This window comes from Schistocerca cancellata, chromosome 7 (genome assembly GCF_023864275.1).
Source record: "Schistocerca cancellata isolate TAMUIC-IGC-003103 chromosome 7, iqSchCanc2.1, whole genome shotgun sequence".
NCBI classification, from domain to species: Eukaryota; Metazoa; Arthropoda; class Insecta; order Orthoptera; family Acrididae; genus Schistocerca; species Schistocerca cancellata.
This window is the reverse complement of record NC_064632.1, coordinates 470,064,208-470,086,861: the sequence shown is the minus strand read 5'-3', so window position 1 is coordinate 470,086,861 and position 22,654 is coordinate 470,064,208. Positions and strand designations below refer to the sequence as shown.

Sequence of the window (22,654 nt, the reverse complement as noted above, 5' to 3'; positions counted from 1 at the left end):
AAGGCCTAAAAGCGATCGATATTCATCGTGAGATCTGTGAAGTTTACGGTGGAAACATTATGAGTGATGGAATGGTAAGAAAGTGAGTGAGAGCATTTAAAGATGGTCGCTCAAATGTGCACAACGGAGTGGGCGTCCCTCGGTCGTTAACGAAAAGTGCTGGAAGTGGACAATAAAGTGAGAGAAAACAGACGCTTTACGATTTCCTCCTCGCGGGATGATTTTCCTAATGTTTCTCGTAGTATTTTGTATGGCATTGTGACCGAGCACTTGAATTACCGAAAATTGTGCGCACGTTTGGTACCGAAAATGTTCACGGATGTGCACAAAACTAAACGTTTAGACAGTGCATTGACTTTCCTTGAGCGGTATCACAACGTCAGTGATGATTTCATAAGTCAAATTGTTACGGGCGACGAAACATGGGTGGCCGAAGCCACACCAGGATCAAAGCAACAGACCATGGAAGTTGAGCAAGGGCATCGTTTTGCTGCAAAACAATGCCCGTCCGCATGTGGCGAATCAGAGCAAAGATCTCATCACATCTTTTCGATGGGAAACTCCGGATCATCCTCCGTATAGCCCCGATCTTGCGCCCAGTGACTACCATCTGTTCCTGCACTTGAAGAAACACCTGGGCGGTCAGCCTCTTCAAGACGATGACGAAGTCAAAACAGTGGTGATGCAGTGGTTTAAAAATCAGACTGCAGACTTCTATGAGGAGGGTATTCAAAAACTGCTACAACGTTATGACATGTGCCTTAATACGAGGTGCATTCAAGTTCTAAGGCCTCCTATTTTTTTTCTAATTAACTACTCACCCGAAATCGATGAAACTGGCGTTACTTCTCGACGTAATCACCCTGCAGACGTACACATTTTTCACAACACTGATGCCATGATTCCATGGCAGCGGCGAAGGCTTCTTTAGGAGTCTGTTTTGACCACTGGAAAATCGCTGAAGCAATAGCAGCACGGCTGGTGAATGTGTGGCCACGGAGAGTGTCTTTCATTGTTGGAAAAAGCCAAAAGTCACTAGGAGCCAGGTCAGGTGAGTAGGGAGCATGAGGAATCACTTCAAGTTGTTATCACGAAGAAACTGTTGCGTAACGTTAGCTCGATGTGCGGGTGCGTTGTCTTCGTGAAACAGCACACGCGCAGCCCTTCCCGGACGTTTTTGTTGCAGTGCAGGAAGGAATTTGTTCTTCAAAACATTTTCGTAGGATGCACCTGTTGCCGTAGTGCCCTTTGGAACGCAATGGGTAAGGATTACGCCCTCGCTTTCCCAGAAGATTGACACCATCATTTTTTCAGCACTGGCGGTTACCCGAAATATTTTTGGTGGCGGTGAATCTATGTGCTTCCATTGAGCTGACTGGCGCTTTGTTTCTGGATTGAAAAATGGCATCCACATCTCATCCATTGTCACAACCGACGAAAAGAAAGTCCCATTCGTGCTGCCGTTGCGCGTCAACATTGCTTGGCAACGTGCCACATGGGCAGCCGTGTGGTCGTCCGTCAGCATTCGTGGCACCCACCTGGATGACACTTTTCGCATTTTCAGGTCGTCATGCAGGATTGTGTGCACAGAACCCACAGAAATGCCAAATCTGGAGGCGATCTGTTCAACAGTCATTCGGCGATCCCCCAAAACAATTCTCTCCACTTTCTCGATCATGTCGTCAGACCGGCTTGTGCGGGCCCGAGGTTGTTTCGGTTTGTTGTCACACGATGTTCTGCCTTCATTAAACTGTCGCACCCACGAACGCACTTTCGACACATCCATAACTCCGTCACCACATGTCTCCTTCAACTGTCGATGAATTTCAACTGGTTTCATACCACGCAAATTCAGAAAACGAATGATTGCACGCTGTTCAAGTAAGGAAAACGTCGCCATTTTAAGTATTTAAAACAGTTCTCATTCTCGCCGCTGGCGGTAAAATTCCATCTGCCGTACGGTGCTGCCATCTCTGGGACGTATTGACAATGAACGCGGCCTCATTTTAAAACAAAGCGCATGTTTCTATCTCTTTCCAGTCTGTAGAAAAAAAATTGGAGACCTTAGAACTTGAATGCACCTCGTATTGACGGAAATTATGTAGAGAAGTAGATTAAGGTACAGGCTTTCATGTAAAAATAAAATTATTGAGAAATCTTAGCACGTCTTTTTTTTAAACTTTAAAACGGAACTTACTTAAAAAACACGCATCGTATAATGCACCTGTCTCAGTGCTTTTTCCAATCGTGGAAGCACTTGTGGAACTTACTTTTCGTTATGATGTGCAGTTCCTTTAGTGATTATATTTTGATTACATCTCGGTGGTGAAAGCACGTCCTTTCAGGGTTCCCTTCAGCCTCGGAAATAGAAAAAAGTTGTAGAGGGCCATGTTTGGCAAATGTGGTGGCTGAGGCAACATAGTGATTTTGTTTTTTTCCAAAAAATCGGAAACATTATCATCAAGCCATTTCCACGAGTGGTTTTGCCACATTCTGGTCGTTGTCTTCTGACTGGTTCATGAAAATTTGCGCATAACTTCCAGGTATTATTGACTGTACGGCCATAAGGCTAAAACTCATGACGCACTATCAAATCGTAACCGAAGAAAACAGTGAGAAGAACGTTTACATGTGATGCATTCAAATATTTTTCGGGCTTGGCTCTACAGACAGTCTCCATTGGGACGATTGGGCCTTCGTTTGACATCATACCCGTACACCCGTGTTTCGTCATCTGTTACAACTTTCTTTAGAAGACCTGGGTCGTTGTCATTTAGCAGTTCCTGAGCAATGTCAACGCGACGTCGTTTTTGGTCGAAATTCGACAGTTTCGAAACAAACATGATGCTATATGTTTCATGCCCAAAACATCAGAAAAAATTGTTTGGCCTGAGCCAAAAGATAAGCCGATACCATCAGCAACCTCTCTAATGGAGATTCGGCGATTTTCTGGAACCATTTTTTTTTTATTTCTTCCACATCGTCATCAGTAATTGATGCGCTAGGGGGTTCAGAGCTGTCGTCTTCAAAGTCTTCTCGACCCACTTTGAAACGTTTATACGACTCGTAAACTCTTGTCTAACTCGTAGCAGATTCGGCAAAAGCCACAGTCAACATTCCGAATGTTTATCACACCTCATGCAGCAAATCTAGTGATTTCCGTCCCATTCGAATAATTCCTTCGTGGTGATCGTTTTGTTTTCTTAGAGTGTACTTAATATCCTTTATTTCAGTTATGATAAGCATACTACAGCAGCTTTTTGTGTGGTACAGATGAATAGCTATAAAACAGACAAATACGGATTAAGTCCGTAATACTCCATATTAAGTAACCATAAGAATGAAAAACAGCTTTAGCTTATTAACACAAGAAAGAACCTGTATGCTGAACTCTAACTTTACGTATCGACAACTTCAAACTTCCTCGATCAGCTCAGTGACACTGAACGAGCAGTTAACTACCGGCATGTTGATGTGCTCAACTCTAGAACATTTTCGTTGGCAAGGTCTGATCTAAAATAAACTACACTGTTGCTGAGGATCTCTGTACTTACCAAATTTGTTTAAGTAAAGGTATTAGTCTTCCAGGCGGTAAAAGCGAAGCGCGATAAAAAATTTTCTTGCTCATCGCAAAAAGTCAGCAACAAGAACTTTTCACATGTTGTGAGAAGGTGGCAATGATGGATCTTTGCCAGTTACATGTAACTTTGAATGGCTCATGAGGCTTTCTGAAGGCAGGAATTGGGAGAATAATGATGACCCATTTGGGCGGTTATACGACTCACAAAATGCTACAATTTTGTATACATGTTCAGTGATATGCGTACATAAAATCTGCAAAATTGGTTGCGAACAGAAATAGTAGTTTGTCTATGAACAGCGAAAATGTAGTAAGCGATTAACTTTCACTCTTTCCTCATTCTGTGGGGAAGTGGGGTGTCGGCTTGAAAAAGTTTCGTAAATAAATCATGTGCAAACTTTGTTGGAAGTGGCCAAGTGCTGTTGTATTCAAATACTGCATGATTACTGGAAAATTTATGCGCCACAGGTTTTGCTGCCTCAAGATATACATGGTGGTCCGAAAACAGTCTCAAAAGATTGTAAGAGTGCTGCAAAGAAGGCAGTGCGGAGAAATAATTAAGAAAAAAATTTGTATACGTTGCACCTTTTCCGAGTTGTTTAGCACTGAAGTTTGCCAATCAGGTCATAGCGCTCACAAATTCAAGCAGCCTGTCAGAGACAGCGACGCCAAACTTGTTCTTAGTTGGTTTTTAACCGCGTAAAGGTAGCTTTTGCTCACTCAGTTCAAATTTATCACTTCCGAAGAAGGCACATTGTAATATTGGTAACTCACTGACCTACAGACGACTGTGAACTGCCGCTCCTTAGCCCGTGCTAGTGCTTGAATTCGCATACGCGACGACCTGACTGGCTGATATCGACGTTAAATAACCCTAAAACGGACCAACGTATAGTATTTTTCTCTTAGCAGTTATTTCTAAACACAATCTCCCCTGCATAACCCTTACAAGCTTTTAGACGGTTTTTGACCATTGTATAAACAGTTTATTGTATAAACAGTTTCTAACTGTAATACTCAACGTACTGTTCTAAACTTTAACATGCGAGTATACTTCCTGATGAGTAGATTAAGGTAGCATTTTAAATTCTTTAATACGACCAGTAACTGTATGAAATATCGTAAACAAAATATTTGTTGTCCCTTTAAGTCGTTAAATAGGCAACCTACAACTGAGAGCGTGCCCCGGGTTGGACGTTTAGTAATATAGGTACCATGATCTCTCATTGCGCAAGTTTTAACTAAAGAAATAATGATATTTGCAGGACGTAACTTACGAAATAAATGAAATACCCTAAGCAGAATTTTCGCAGAAAGATTAGAACCATGGTCTTAGAGAACAAGTGCACACGGTGGCAAGAGAGTGATGTGGACGGTATGGAAAAAATGGACGATTAGGCTGAATGAAAGTCATAAAATGCCAGAAAATGTCTGGTTTTTTTTAAAAAAAAATACGGGATCCAATGGAAGCTTCAGGAAGAACAGCCTATTCCATATGCCATTCGAATAGGCGACGGGTTGGTTGGCCGGAAGTTGAAAGGCATAATAGAGAACGCTGGTATTTCAGACGACTGCGGAATAATAGAAGCAGACTGAAGAAGGGACAGACGACATGAAACCGTGTACTCCGTACGACTCTCAACCCACAGGAGAGAGTTTCAGCAGCCTCTCTCGGCACGTACAGTTAATTAGTTAGTTAAATATTCCGGAGATGATCTGAATGTTTCCTTTATCCAAATGATGTGGAACGAATCAGATCATGTGTATACGTGATTAATGTTAAACTTAATAAACATATTTCTTTTTGGTCCTACTCGTGCAACTACACTTAAATACAAGTTTGAGTTTATTTTATGGGCAACCAGATTTTAAGTAAAAATTCACAAACGGAGTTGCTCAGGACAAATGATTTTAAGTAAGATATAAAAGTTTGTCTGATTCCTGTCAGTCATTCTGTGTTATAGGGCAAATAATCAATGTTGCAGCATAGGTAACTCCTTCCCTAGCCGTAATAGTGGGTAATAAAGGTCTTTTTTCCTCTGTAGTTATAGTTATGGACATCACTATTCTTCTCATAGTGTGATGGATTATTTATGACGAACATCATTAGCGAATATGTGTATTGTGACGGTGTGGTTAAAACGAATTATCCCTTGGAAAGATGACTACGTGAAGCCCAAGGGGTGAACACTGCATTTTATGCTCACTGTTCGCTTTTTGCTATCTGCGCTTTATGTCTTAAGTGCTGAGCTACCCCAGAAAATTATTACACAAGCTATAACTCAGTGAAACTCTTGCTTCCAGGTTTAGTAACTGTACGAATACCAAAAGTTACTGACTTCTATTCATGTGCTGTATCACTTGTTGGTAAGACTATTTGTTGTACGTAGTTGAATTTAACGTGTTCCGTCAAAATTTGGGGATAGTCAAATTTCGGTATCAACATAATCGCTTTCTGAAAAAAACGTAAGTGACAATCTCTTCTGTTGCTTTGCCTCTCATGGTATTTATTACAACATCACTATCATTTGCAAAAACTACCAGTTGTGCCTGACGTTTTTAAATCGAATGTCTTTCATATACACTCCTGGAAATTGAAATAAGAACACCGTGAATTCATTGTCCCAGGAAGGGGAAACTTTATTGACACATTCCTGGGGTCAGATACATCACATGATCACACTGACAGAACCACAGGCACATAGACACAGGCAACATAGCATGCACAATGTCGGCACTAGTACAGTGTATATCCACCTTTCGCAGCAATGCAGGCTGCTATTCTCCCATGGAGACGATCGTAGAGATGCTGGATGTAGTCCTGTGGAACGGCTTGCCATGCCATTTCCACCTGGCGCCTCAGTTGGACCAGCGTTCGTGCTGGACGTGCAGACCGCGTGAGACGACGCTTCATCCAGTCCGAAACATGCTCAATGGGGGACAGATCCGGAGATCTTGCTGGCCAGGGTAGTTGACTTACACCTTCTAGAGCACGTTGGGTGGCACGGGATACATGCGGACGTGCATTGTCCTGTTGGAACAGCAAGTTCCCTTGCCGGTCTAGGAATGGTAGAACGATGGGTTCGATGACGGTTTGGATGTACCGTGCACTATTCAGTGTCCCGTCGACGATCACCAGTGGTGTACGGCCAGTGTAGGAGATCGCTCCCCACACCATGATGCCGGGTGTTGGCCCTGTGTGCCTCGGTCGTATGCAGTCCTGATTGTGGCGCTCACCTGCACGGCGCCAAACACGCATACGACCATCATTGGCACCAAGGCAGAAGCGACTCTCATCGCTGAAGACGACACGTCTCCATTCGTCCCTCCATTCACGCCTGTCGCGACACCACTGGAGGCGGGCTGCACGATGTTGGGGCGTGAGCGGAAGACGGCCTAACGGTGTGCGGGACCCTAGCCCAGCTTCATGGAGACGGTTGCGAATGGTCCTCGCCGATACCCCAGGAGCAACAGTGTCCCTAATTTGCTGGGAAGTGGCGGTGCGGTCCCCTACGGCACTGCGTAGGATCCTACGGTCTTGGCGTGCATCCGTGCGTCGCTGCGGTCCGGTCCCAGGTCGACGGGCACGTGCACCTTCCGCCGACCACTGGCGACAACATCGATGTACTGTGGAGACCTCACGCCCCACGTGTTGAGCAATTCGGCGGTACGTCCACCCGGCCTCCCGCATGCCCACTATACGCCCTCGCTCAAAGTCCGTCAACTTCACATACGGTTCACGTCCACGCTGTCGCGGCATGCTACCAGTGTTAAAGACTGCGATGGAGCTCCGTATGCCACGGCAAACTGGCTGACACTGACGGCGGCGGTGCACAAATGCTGCGCAGCTAGCGCCATTCGACGGCCAACACCGCGGTTCCTGGTGTGTCCGCTGTGCCGTGCGTGTGATCATTGCTTGTACAGCCCTCTCGCAGTGTCCGGAGCAAGTATGGTGGGTCTGACACACCGGTGTCAATGTGTTCTTTTTTCCATTTCCAGGAGTGTATATGAGGAACAGGAGAGGACCCAGAATTGAGCTTTGTGGGACGCCGTTCGTGATATCTCGACGGTCACTAAACTTTTCTCTCCTTTTATTACTGTTTTAATTATTCAGCACTAATTCTTGAGTTCAGTTTACTATGTGTGATTCAAACCGGTAGAGTGTAAATTTAAAATAAAACTTAAGTTTATCTGCAATCAAATGCTGTGGAAAAATCACAAAGAACACAAACTAGCGATATTTTATAATTTAAGGTGCGTAATATTTGGTGAGTGATTGCATAAAAATAGCGTTATCATTCGAGCGACGCTTCTGTAATTCAGACTGTAATGAGATAAGTAAATTGTTTCTGCTTATACTCTTGAATCCATAACTTTATCGAACGTTTAGGGAAACGGCATCAATAAAGAATTTGGACGACATTTATGTAAGTCTTTCTTATGCAATTCAGATCACGGAAGTTAAGCAACCGTCGGGCGTGGCCAGTACTTGGATGGGTGACAGTCAGGATATGCCACGAGCTGTTGACTGTTTTCCCTTTGCTTCAAGGTTCAAGACAGGAGGGATGGTGGAGGCAGGTACCTGACCATTAGTCTTGGCGTCAGTAGCTTGGATTAAATCTCGAAAGTCTCCTCAATGTCTCATTAAGTGGGGGCGTGCAACACTGGTGACGGTGACCCGGCCGCGGATTGGGGACATTAAGCTCGGAGTGCCTGTTGGTGGTGTTCAAGAAGAGTAGGCTACTTGCCGGCACCTGTTTTCACCCTCTCCCTACTTTCGCCATCTCCATCACGAATATGACACTGTGCTAAACACACACACATACGTACACACACACACACACACACACACACACACACGCACGCACTACAGCCTCCTACACTCAGCAGGTACGCTTACACACGCAGCTCTCATACTACGCGAATGAACGAAAAGTGCAAGTGGTTGCGAGGGATGGAAAACACCTCCCTTGTTCAGGAAGCTGAACCCTTACTTCAGGGTCTGCCATCAGCCATTCACAACATACGACTTCGCTTTACGTCTCTTATAAAGCGGTTTAATAATTGCTAATTTTAGTCTGTCTGTCGAAATTCCCTGCGCCAGTGATGTATTACGTACGTATATCGCTAAGGACATTCCCTATTAATTTACAGCAACTTTTCAGAATTCTGGTTAAAATTCCATTAACGCTACAGATGCTTTTTTGTTTTTATTTTTTTTTTTATTTTTATGATCTATTAATTTAAGTAAAGGATGTTGATGCTACTCCTAGTTGTTTAAACTTTTGTGGGATGACGTTTTAGTATATTCTCTTACTTAGTCAGCGAAACCGCGTACTTCTGTTTCTACTGTTGCATTTAGAAAGTGGCTGTTGGAAATGTTTGTAACTCATGAATTATCAGTCTCAACTTGTCTTTTTGTTTCATTGTGGTGCCGTTTTGTACAGTGACTGGTTACCATGTCTCCCATTTCACAATATCCCATACAGTTTTAAGCACACTATCTGCACTATTAATTTCTGCTTTGACCCTATATAAATTTAAGTTTTCCTCTGAAAAAAATTTTAATCCCTTTAGTTATCCATAGCTTACTTGTTTCGGTAAGGACATTCTGGACAAGTTTTTAGGAAAATTACTTTCAAATATTGACACCAATTTACCATGGAATATGTCGAATTTCACATCAGCATCTCCTTTTGTATATACCACATCCCATACAATCTCATTTAACTTATTCGTAACACAATGAACTCTGTTTTCGTTAATAAGCCCCCGTGCAATGGATGAACATGCCTCACAGCTATAAGATGTTCTATTAGTTTCATTAATTGTGCGTCGCGATCAGAGAGTCCACTGACCATTGGGTAGACATTAATTGTTTCAGCCTAAGCGCTATCAATAAAAATGTTATCAGTCAAAGTCCTGCTGTCTTGCGACACACACATTGAAAGATCTACCATTTAAATCAGATTGAAAAAGGCAAATAATGATTCCAGTTCAGTTTTTGTACCAGAATCTTCTAAGAAATTTACATTGCAGTATCCACAAACTACTAATTGTTTCTTCGACTCTTGACAGGCACCTCAATGATACATCTGCATTTCTCAGAAATGTTTCCTAGATGGGTTCTGTAGACTATTACAATTATAAGAGAAGTAATCTGCAGTAATAACTCACAAGTGCATGCTTCCAGGTCGAGACGCAGGAGACACTCACAGGGTCCCTCTCCTGTTTAACTGTATTGGTTACTCACTGTATGGTGGACTATGTAGAGTCTTGGTACGCTTATGTACTGCCCTTGGACTTTGGTCTGTCAGTTCAGTACGCATATAGTCGTATGGGTACCTGGCTAGAACAATTATGTACATAATGCAACATGGCAAGGTAATGAAACATTAATAGCTTGGGATCCACGGTGTTACTGAAACCTCGGATTGTACACAAAATTACTGGGCTATTCATACTGCAGGATCAATTATGTTACTGCATCTTCACAGTGAACTGATATCCATGACAGCAATTATGTCCTGGAAGAAACTTTTTACACATATGAGTAAAGCGTTCATAAACCGTGCTAGTATGAGACATTAAATTCGCTTCACCTTACTACTCAGTTTTAGTCACTATACCGGTATGTCATAGTTTTGCCTTCCTGTATGTTTATCTCACTTCAGATAACATTACAATTGAAGTTTTTAGACATGAAGAGCAGACTAGGTTTAAACATAGTGGGAGTTATTTTCCGTATTCCGCCTTCGGCCCTTCTGCGAACGTACTTTCTTATCTACAATATAATGAACACACAGAGTTACTGTTAAGTATGGGTGAAGTGTTGATATGCTACTGCACTGATGATTAAGCGTCTACTTCAACCGAACTGACTTTAGGTACCCAGATATGTCTCTTTTTTACCTATGAAAATGGTTCTTTCAATGTAGAGAAAACGTGTCTCCATTTCAGATGAGGAGATTGGAGGTGCCGACGGCATGGAGAAATTTACCCAGTCGGAACACTTTCGTCGTCTGAACATCGGCCTGGAACTGGATGAGAGCATGCCCTGGATGGAGGACGAATTCATTGTCTTCCACAGCGAGAGGAGCGTATGGCGTGAGTTACATTATGTTACAAGCTCTTATGTCATACTTTAGTGGAATGTAAAGAAATCAATCACATTGTAGTTTGAGACAGGGAACTTGATACCGCTAAACTTAATCGTGCAGTACCACTAACGCTTATTCGATTTGCAGTATCAAACGTTCTCATGAGATTCTCATCCCATAATGGAGCAGTTACTCTACATTAATGGATAAAAATTGAAAAACAGAACTACGAAACTCACGGGTCAAAATTACGGCGTCATAAACAATGAACTGACACTGAGGCGTTCTGTAGAAATGCAAAAAAATGGCTTTGAGCACTATGGGACTCAACATTTGAGGTCATCAGTCCCCTAGAACTTAAAACTACTTAAACCTAACCAACCTAAGGACATCACACATATCCATGCCCGAGGCAGGATTCGAACCTGCGACCTAGCGGTCACGCGGTTCCAAACTGAAGCCCCTAGAACCGCACGGCCACACCGGCCGGCGTAGAAATGCAAATTCAACCCACAGACAACGAAGAGGTTACGGTCAAACGTTTCTGCGTAACTGTTGTGTGAAGTGTTACAAGCAGACTGTACGTATAGCGAAAGACAAATTTGCTCTCCATATCACACTCTCCTAGAGCAAGGGTGAGAACGAGGTCTGGAAGTGGAAACTGCCAGTAGAAACCCATTTACCCAAAAAAGTGAGATTTTTTATTTCATTTGATGTCAATGCTGGTCTTTATAGAAAAAAAATAAAATTTACGAAAGTTTATTGCCGTCAGGCTGAAACACGTACATAAGAATTAGAGTCACGTGCTCCACAGGCACTGAAAGAAATTATAAAACGTGCGTTAATGTGCTCTGTTTACAGTAAGCAGCTAACCTCTGTCATCGATAGTCTTGAAGTGCACACCGCCTCGTAAGATGATGCAATATTATAATTTTTCTAGGGTATTAATGTGCCGATAAGTGGCAACCAAAACATTTGAAAAACTCTCATAAAACATGGAAACATATAAAACACACACAATAAAAAAAAAGGAAACAGACCATCCCAGGATAACCAACACAATGTTTAATAGCGATTAGCTGTAAATAAAAGAATACATTTCAGAATTTTGAATTTCAATTTATAAATCATTAAAAGCTGATAACGTTCGACACAAGAACTATTAACATAATAGACGCCCTACTTGAAAAACCGTAGTTACCGAAGGGACTAACTAAGTACCATAAAACACACACTTATAGCAATTAATGCCTATACAAAAAACACAGTCAGAACACCACATAACCTAGTATACATGTATGTGGGTACAGTCCACCCCTGGTAGCTGAGTGGTCAGCGCAACGGAATGTCCTACCTAACGGGCCAGGTTCGATTCCCAGCTGGGTCGGAGATTTTCTCCGCTCAGGGACTGTGTGTTGTGTTGTCCTTAGCATCGCCATTTCATTCCCATTGACACACAAGTCTCCGACGTGGCGTGAACTCTGAAGACTTGTACCAGGCGAACGGTCTACCCGACGGGAGGCCCTAGCCACACGGCATTCCCATTTATGTGGGTACATGGCCAGCTTCGAAAACTGTAGTCACCAAAGGGAGTAACTTTCGATTAAGTAACGTAGTAAATAATGCCGATACCAAAAAGACAATCAGAACAGCGGAAAGCACAGTACACGTGTAAGAGGGGATATATGGAAACACACCTTTACCCAAACTGCAGTTAACAATTGAAGAACCTCAGTTTATAATAACACACACACACACACACACACACACACACACACATATATATATATATATATATATATATATATATATATATATATATATACTGGGGAGATCAAACCATTACAAAGGAAAACACAACAAGAACCAGATTGTACTGCAACAATATCGAAGGAACAAATGAAGCTTAGCAAGTAAAATAAAGGTAGCAAATGTCAGTGATGCAACGACCATCCACAGCCACGCACAAGCCACTCTGTTGTGGTAGGCAGGGAAGTGGAAAGCATTCTGCCGGATTGAATTTTCTTTGCTGATCCACTCACGATGTGGTGAACGGAGTAGAGAGCTGCTAGAGTTTTGTGCACAGCTGTCATCAGTCTGTCACTAGTCCATCCATTCAGACTGCGGCATGTACAGGCAGAGGTCTTCTCTGATGCAGTATTCCGAGTGCGCCTCCTCCAGTGGGCTGGAAGGCTGAAGTATCTAACTTGTGTGTCTCAAGCAGACAGAAGACAGACAAGGTGTCTTATGTTGACGACATAACGATTTTCACATCGTTACGGTTAAGGATGTTGGGAGCCATCAAGGCCACTCCAAGATAGGAAATCAGAGGCACAATGCAGAGCTAAATTGTAACACCAGAGCCCTGCAAACTGCAGAAACTCTGGGCAGCAGTCTCGGGGGAGAACTTTCACTTCAGAGAATTAACAGGTAACTCCATCCATCGCCAAGACGCTGTTGCAAGGTGATGTGTTGGCAGAAGAGCCAACACCGTGTTGCTAGAGGAGGCCGAAACGCACGCGTTAAGCTCACGCAGACTGGCGCGAGGTCTGGAACAGTTAAGGGAATTTAGAGTAGCAAATAAAGTACGTAGTTGATGTAATACTTAACTTTAATCCATAATTGGAGAACATCGGTCTGAAGGTACAGGCATCACTAGTTAAACATCTATTGATAATGGCGCCTTGCTAGGTCGTAGCAAATGACGTAGCTGAAGGCTATGTTAACTATCGTCTCGGCAAATGAGAGCGTAATTGTCAGTGTAGCATCGCTAGCAAGTCGGCTGTACAACTGGGGCGAGTGCTAGGACGTCTCTCTAGACCTGCCGTGTGGCGGCGCTCGGTCTGCAATCACTGACAGTGGCGATACGCGGGTCCGACGTATACTAGCAAACCGCGGCCGATTTAAAAGCTACCACCTAGCAAGTGTGGTGTCTGGCGGTGACACCACACAAGGCATCATACTAGAACATGGCCACGAAAATGCATGCCTTAGCAGAGGAAGGAAGTTTGATACTTGCTCCTGAGAACTGCAACGACAGTGGCTTTACACAAATCAATGTGCTACCACAGCAGTCCCGACTCACAAAGGGACTGAGTGCGAAGCCAAGTGTTGCTGGCGATAATAGGAATGGAGTGACGTTTTCCTTTAAGCTGATCGCTGTTGCTACGAAACTTGGAATTTGTTAATGTAAAGTCCAGAACCATCCCCACCTACCGAGTATGAGAAAATCTTCGTACATCCATACTTAAGCTGGATGAAGGTGGGACACAGCTGGTATAATTTTTATTAAAAATGAAATTCCTCCAGCTGTACATAACATTTAATATTTACTTCGCTACTAGTTACGGCGTTGCGTCAACGCCATCTTCTGGCTCGTACACTTTGCTGAAATCAGTTGTGTGTGGCTCAGTCTAGAAGTCCGCTGTGAGATCAACACGTGCTCCACATCCGTTGACGCAACGCCGATACTAGTAGCGGAGTAAATAAAAAATCTTAAGTACAGTTGGAGGAATTTCATTTTTGATCAAATAGAAGAGTATGAGAAAGGTAGAAATCTAAATGTGATTGGTCAGAGATATCCTGGAAGTGCAGATCGACTCGTGAGATTGGTCAAAGGTTGTTAAGTGCCGATGTATTGGTGCGATGGCTACAGGAAGGGAGAAACAATGCGCCGCTACGATCCTCTGAAAACTCATGTTTTTCTATTCAGAGGGTGTCCTCAGTCAGAACGTTGGGGCGCCGCATCCATATCACTAATGGCCATCATTGGTAAGCTCCGACACGTCTGTTTTTCTTACTTGGAGTTGACACTTAACATGCTCTTAGTACTCGCTACTTCTGTTAGCGCTCACCCACGTGGATTCAGACACTGGCTTCCGTTGTTGAAGCAGTTGCCTTCTTTGCTTTACTAACCTTTAGAATCAGCCTTCAGTGCAGTAGTTAGTCAGAACAATGAATTCCGTAAGTCTCCACCTGCGAACATCCTGTCGAGTTCGAAAATCCGCGCCTCTCGTACGTGCCCTGTGACAGTGTGGTGCTGATCCAAGTCATCATCCTGCCTCCACTGGCGATTTGTCTTTCTGCATTTGCTCCTCAAGACTCAAAAATTGCAGACTGACCTTAAACTCTCAGACTTCTCTCCATCCAATCCGAAAACAAAGGAAGTAGGTTACAGTACGCTTGTTTGCCCACTGCATGAATACTGCTCAGCAGTGTGGGATCCGTACCAGATGGGGTTGATAGAGGATATAGAGAGGATCCAACGGAGAGCAGCGCGCTTCGTTACAGGATCATTTAGTAATCGCGAAAGCGGTACGGAGATGATAGATAAACTCCAGTGGAAGACTCTGCAGGAGAGACGCTCAGTAGCTCGGTACGGGCTTTTGTTAAAGTTTCGAGAACATACCTTCACCGAAGAGTCAATCAGTATATTGCTCCCTCCTACGTATATCTCGCGAAGAGACCATGAGGATAAAATCAGAGAGATTAGAGCCCACACAGAGGCATACCGACAATCCTTCTTTCCACGAATAATACGAGAATAGAAGGGAGAACCGATAGAGGTACTCAAGGTACCCTCCGCCACACACCGTCAGGTGGCTTGCGGAGTATGGATGTAGATGTAGATCCTGTGATAGGTGTGGGGTATTTTGAGATTGATAGTGGCTTCCCACATACTCAGCCCAGTGCCATAACTGGACCGACGGCTTCATGACTTAATGAGTAGCAGCACTTGCACTCTATTGAAAACAGACAGAGTACAAAGAGCAGAGGAAAGACGCTGAGGTCCGAAGATCGATGCCTGACGAGGGGAGACGCGGCCGGGGCAGCCCTGTCTACGCGACTTCACGACAACGAGGGAGTCGCAGAACGATTACGAGACGGAGCTGCGGGTGAGGTTCAGGGAGGACCACCAGGACTACGACACGGCGGCGACAGCGCGACCCAGTAGCGCAGGGCGCACGCGCGAGTTTCAGCGGCAGCAGCGTCCAGCGATCAGACGGCAGGTGGCGGTGGGAAAAGGTCCGACACAGCACAAAAAATGGTTCAAATGGGTCTGAGCACTATGGGACTTAACATCTATGGCCATCAGTCCCATAGAACTTAGAACTACTTAAACCTAACTAACCTAAGGGCATCACACAACACCCAGTCATCACGAGGCAGAGGAAATCCCTGACCCCGCCGGGAATCGAACCCGGGAACCCGGGCGTGGGAAGCGAGAACGCTACCGCACGACCACGAGCTGCGGACGACACAGCACAGCTGAGGGCAATGCGACACTTCGGGCGTCGTGCAGTCGCGTCCTGCTCAGCTCAGCTTGATTCTGCTTAGCTCAGGTCACCGCACTTCAGCACAGCAATGCACTTACCTTTAAGCAGCGATGCTGTCTCATCTTGCCCCTGCACAGTGTATCATGATACAAAGGTAAGTGATGGGCTTGATACACTACCCACGTTTCTTCAGCATCTGAATTCGCTGCATCCGAATATTAACTTCACAATGGAAGTGGAAAGAGATGGTACTTTACCTTTTCTTGATGTTTTGGTACGAAGGAAAGCAGATAGTTCCTTGGGACACAGCGTCTACCGCAAGCCAACGCATACAGATCTGTAGCCACAAGCTGCCATCATCCTGCACAGTGTGGAGCTGCATTACGTACGTTAGATCATAGAGCACTTGTGGTATCTGATCCTGAAAGCCTGTCGAGTGAACTACAACATTTGAAGACAGTGTTCCTACAGAACGGTCGTTCTGAGAGAGAGAGAGATACGTAATGCATTGAGGGCCAGGCGAGTACAGTCAAAAAATGTTCAAATGTGTGTGAAATCTTATGGGCCTTAACTGCTAAGGCCATCAGTCCCTAAGCTTACACACTACTTAACCTAAATTATCCTAAGGACAAACACACACACCCATGCCCCAGGGAGGACTCGAACCTCCGCCGGAACCAGCCGCACAGTCTATGACTGCAGCGCCTTAGACCGCTCGAGTACAGTCTATGGAGCAGAATGAAGATACGAAGACACCCACCACTTTGGCCTTTTTACTATATTTTGGTGCCAAGTCGTCAAGAATAGGAATAGTCCTCGGAAGATAAGGAATTAAGTGTGTTTTTCAACCATCTGCAAAACTGAGAAACCGGTTCGGTTAAGGACGACCTTGGCCTGAGGAAATGAGGTGTGTACAAGATTCAATGTGGGGCAGCGTATATTGGCCAGACATGCCGCACAGTACAACAACGCTGCGATGAACATCAGCTGCATACACGCCTTCATCAACCGGAGAAGTCCGCAATTGCGGAACACTGAATACAGGACATCTGCATCATCTTCCTGGGATTGCGTCATTAAGGAAGCAATACATATCCGTACAGCCAATAATCTCATCAGTAGGGATGCGGGATTTCAACTGAGCACAGCCTGGAACCCTGCATTGGCTGTTCTTAAATCATGACGCGAAAATCTAGATACTTCGATAACAGGCCCGTTATAACATTGGTCTAGTGCGGCCGTTGGTGAGTAACGTCTGGCCGCACTGTTTGCAAACAGCGTACAGAGCACGCGCAGGAGAGCCGCTCTGCGATTTTCGGCAAAGGGAGTTTCAATATGGCACTATCTAGCTGCAAATCATTGCGCATGCATGATTTCCGGCCTGCGCTTTCTTCGCGATCGTGATCTAGAAACGGGGCGTCGACGTGCGGATAACATCAGTCGTACCTAGCCACCAGCAGGGTTTCACCACCTGAAGATGTCGGACATTTGCTCCGAGTAAATATTGTGGAATTTGCACAACCGGATCCTTCGGCAAATCGTGAGACTATTTACAACACATCCGCCGGGGAAGCTTGAAGAGTCACATTAAATGAATTTATTAGTAATATGGAAATAGCTTTTGAATTATTATATGAAGTAGGCCATCCAATATGTTAAAATTCGTAAAAACCTCTTATTCAGGGTCCTGCATAAAATAAACTGCTCAAGGGCGACTTGGCTTCCACAGGAATACTTTGTTGGAAAATTGTGCATGTAAACATATTTTCTATAACTATGCTTGTGATGTTTTCTAGTAGGCAGTCAAAGAGAGCATCGATTACTGACTGGTACAGCAAAGTAGATACACTTCAACATAAATTTTGTGAAGATGTCCCAGGACTGGGCAAGGTCTTCCCATTAGTAGAAAAATTAAGGCGAGTGGTATTCATTCAGGGCATCTATGATCAGTGCAAACTGACAACTGTGCATGCAAGGGGCAAAAACATCGCCCTCACTGAGGCTGTTGAGGTCGCTTTGATGGACGAGTCGGCAATTAAATCAAACAAGGCAAAAGGATTTGGAGATAAACGACATCAATGTTAGAGGGGGGGGGGGGGGGCGGCGCGCTGGTCTAGCGGTTCTAGGCGCTCAGTCCGGGGCCGCGCGACTGCTACGATCGCAGGTTCGAATCCTGCCTCGGGCATGGATGTGTGTGATGTCCTTAGGTTAGTTAGGTTTAAGTAGTTCTAAGTTCTAGGGGACTTACGACCACAGCAGTTGAGTCCCATAGTGCTCAGAGACATTTGAACCATTTTTTTTTTAGATGGGGGTGGTCACCCTAATTGTTTCTCACGTTTAAGTGGAGCGCACAAGTCCAACGATTACAGAAGTAATGTTAAGTATAAGCTTGTTGTAAATCACGACATTTAATGCAAGAAAAGAATTTGCAAAGTAGGATCGCCTCAAGCATGTCGAGAGTCAGAAGCACCAAAGACAGTCAGGTGCGAAAGTTACAATTTATTGGGACATAGAGGTCCTTGTAAGAAAGCAAAGCGAGTTCTGTGTTTCGCATGTCACAAGCCAGAGGAAATAGCTAGGGAGTTCACTGAAAATGCAGGGTATTCTGTGAAAAATAACAAGCAGGGAAACTAGAAAGGCATAAGATAACAATCGTGCTGAATTGGGAAAGGTATTAAAAGTTGTGTGTGAAAGTAAAAATGAGTTTGTAGAATTGAATTGTCCACAAAGTACAGAAAGTCCATTAAAATTGCTTCTACATAATGTACCACAAATTAGCTTATTCAGTTTGGAGTATCTGCTAAACCAGGTCGAGAATAGACCTGAATAAAGTACGAAGATTAAAGGTATCACAAGTTCAGCCATACATACGTATGGTACGGTAGTTTTAGATCTTGGAATATATCCGAAATCAAGAATATAATATAGGTTTCACCTGGTCAGAGGAGAAAGGGATGCTCCCCATGCCGGTTTAGTTGGAAGATACTTCTTTACGAAGCATGGTGTAGTAGTTGATTACGCCAAAGGAACCCAGTAGAACGGCGGTACGCCCATTAAGCAGCGTACAGAGATAGAAGCACAATGCGCAAGTACACAGGGGCAGGGACTTAGAAAGTAGAGACGTGTAGGTCCAAGATTATAAAGGAATCGGGTCCAGATCTGCATCCAGCTCTGCAGATATGCATTGAGGATCCGTGTCCACTGGACTAAAGCTGGTCAGACAGAGCGTATCTGTGAAATGAATGTTCTCTGATCTAGGAGGATTGCAATTGTATTACACAGGAGTTATATAATATGCGGCCAGTAACATTAACAGATAGCACTGAGTTTTTTTAAAGAATAAGAGGACGTTAACTGTGATAATGTTATGTTTTATTACCAGAAAATTACACTTTGATCCAGTACAAAATCAGTCATCAATTACTATACATGTCACCAAAATCACATTAGTATTTTTCTATTTATTTCTACACCACTAAATTCTTTGTTAACTATTCTTATTTAAGAAAAAACAGTTTTATTCAATCATTATTTTTAAATAATTGCGATTATTAGCTATGTAGGAAATTACATATCGATTCAGCAATGCTTCATGTAAACACATATAAACACGTCCACAAGCATGTATAACTCAATTATTTTAAATTGTGAGCAAGAAGTATTATTTGGGATCTGCTCTGTCGCTCATTAATTATTTGGCTCATCTTGGAAAAAATCTTCCAAATGTTAGAGAGGTGGCAGTGATACACAGCAGTTTCAGCATTATTTTATAGAATTGTGGATAAATATCTTTTCATTGTTTCCATCAGATAGAGGATCTTGAGTCCTGTCAAGTAATTCTTCAATAATATACTTATGTATTTCTATAACGCTCGATGCAGCAGGATTTTGTGAAGCAATCTGATTCTTAACTTTTTGACCAAATTTTCCAAAAATCTACGATTGACATTCAAGTTGAACTGGAAGAGACTATTAATTGTTTGTACTAACGTCTCGGAGGTTTTTGTCAGTATTTAACTTAACTGTAGCACACAACTTTTTGAGATCGCCTATTGATTTTTCTATGTGTCTAGGCGCTGGACCATGAGACCTGATCCTTGCGTCTAGAAATGTCACATGAGCAATTAAATATTCTTTTTAAGCGTCACCAGGTCTTGCGTTTATCTCGCGGTTAACTGTCTGGCATAGTTCTTCAATACCGTATTTATTTTGTTCTGTTCAGTATTCACTTATTTTGTCAAGCATGGCACACTCTTAAATGGTTATTTTTGACAAGGAAACATGTTTTTCTGAGCAAAGAGTCTGTGTAATAACATAAAAATGTGTAAAACTTCTTTGCATTTTGAAATAATTCCCCCCTTCTCAACAGAGATATTATTTAGCCGTGAGTTTTCACCGGCTAGACTAGTTATTATAGCAGTCTGCATTGTATGAAAGCTGCTAATCACATCTTATGTCGAGTTCCAACGAATTACACAGTCCTGTTTCAGTTTCATTATCGGAAAGTTTATTTATTTATTTTTTTTTACTATACTATCCTGTAATCCTTGGGTAACAGAAGAAATATTGAATTTAATTGATGAAAGGAGAAAATATAAAAATGCAGTTAATGAAGCAGGCAAAAAGGAATACAAACGTCTCAAAAATGAGATCAACAGGAAGTGCAAAATGGCTAAGCAGGGGTGGCTAGAGGACAAATGTAAGGATGTAGAGGCTTATCTTACTAGGGGTAAGATAGATACTGCCTACAGGAAAATTAAAGAGATCTTTGGAGATAAGAGAACCACTTGTATGAACATCAAGAGCTCAGATGGAGACCCAGTTCTAAGCGAAGAAGGGAAAGCAGAAATGTGGAAGGAGTATATAGAGGGTCTATACAAGGGCGATGTACTTGAGGACAATATTATGGAAATGGAAAAGGATGTAGATGAAGATGAAATGGGAGATACGATACTGCGTGAAGAGTTTGACAGAGCACTGAAAGACCTGAGTCGAAACAAGGCCCCGGGAGTAGACAACATTCCATTTGAACTACTGATGGCCTTGGGAGAGCCAGTCCTGACAAAACTCTACCATCTGGTGAGCAAGATGTATGAAACAGGCGAAATACCCTCAGACTTCAAGAAGAATATAATAATTCCAATCCCAAAGAAAGCAGGTGTTGACAGATGTGAAAATTACCGAACAATCAGTTTAATAAGCCACAGCTGCAAAATACTAACACGAATTCTTTACAGACGAATGGAAAAACTAGTAGAAGCCGATCTCGGGGAAGATCAGTTTGGATTCCGTAGAAATACTGGAACACGTGAGGCAATACTGACCTTACGACTTATCTTAGAAGAAAGATTAAGGAAAGGCAAACCTACGTTTCTAGCATTTGTAGACTTAGAGAAAGCTTTTGACTGGAATACTCTCTTTCAAATTCTAAAGGTTGCAGGGGTAAAATACAGGGAGCGAAAGGCTATTTACAATTTGTACAGAAACCAGATGGCAGTTATAAGAGTCGAGGGACATGAAAGGGAAGCAGTGGATGGGAAGGGAGTGAGACAGGGTTGTAGCCTCTCCCCGATGTTATTCAATCTGTATATTGAGCAAGCAGTAAAGGAAACAAAAGAAAAATTCGGAGTAGGTATTAAAATCCATGGAGAAGAAATAAAAACCTTGAGGTTTGCCGATGACATTGTAATTCTGTCAGAGACAGCAAAGGACCCGGAAAAGCAGTTGAACGGAATGGACAGTGTCTTGAAAGGAGGATATAAGATGAACATCAACAAAAGCAAAACGAGGGTAATGGAATGTAGTCGAATTAAGTCGGGTGATGCTGAGGGAATTAGATTAGGAAATGAGACACTTAAAGTAGTAAAGGAGTTTTGCTATTTGGGGAGCAAAATAACTGATGATGGTCGAAGTAGAGAGGATATTAAATGTAGACTGGCAATGGCAAGGAAAGCGTTTCTGAAGAAGAGAAATTTGTTAACATCGAGCATATATTTAAGTGTCAGGAAGTCATTTCTGAAAGTATTTGTATGGAGTGTAGCCATGTATGGAAGTGAAACATGGACGGTAAATAGTTTGGACAAGAAGAGAATAGAAGCTTTCGAAATGTGGTGCTACAGAAGAATGCTGAAGATTAGATGGGTAGATCACATAACTAATGAGGAAGTATTGAATAGGATTGGGGAGAAGAGAAGTTTGTGGCACAACTTGACCAGAAGAAGGGATCGGTTGGTAGGACATGTTCTGAGGCATCAAGGGATCACCAATTTAATATTGTAGGGCAGCGTGGAGGGTAAAAATCGTAGGGGGAGACCAAGAGATGAATACACTAAGCAGATTCAGAAGGATGTAGGTTGCAGTAGGTACTGGGAGATGAAGAAGCTCGCACAGGATAGAGTAGCATGGAGAGCTGCATCAAACCAGTCTCAGGACTGAAGACTACAACAACAACAACATCCTGTAATCCAAATAACGCATACGAACAACGCTTAAAATATTCGACAGTACTCTTTACTTTTATTACAACTGATTTAATTTCTTCCTGTGCCAACCACTATTTGCTGCCAGATTTAAGGAGCATCTTCCTTGTTTCCCCCCCACGATTGTCACAGCCCTTAACATGTTGCTAGCCTTATATGTAACTATGGCAGTAACATTATCTTGTATACCCCATTCAGGTTCAACGTCTCTGAGCATTT

General features: G+C 43.2%; 1 protein-coding gene across 1 annotated transcript in view; it reads left to right on the top strand.

Annotated features, from left to right (window-relative positions):
* LOC126092169 (aminoacylase-1-like) overlaps nucleotides 1–22,654 on the top strand; it is a 97,721-nt gene that overhangs the window by 41,471 nt on the left and 33,596 nt on the right. The window contains exon 4 of the mRNA XM_049907644.1: nucleotides 10,541–10,687. Coding sequence (XP_049763601.1) covers nucleotides 10,541–10,687 — 147 coding nt within the window. The remainder of the gene's footprint in view (nucleotides 1–10,540; nucleotides 10,688–22,654) is intronic.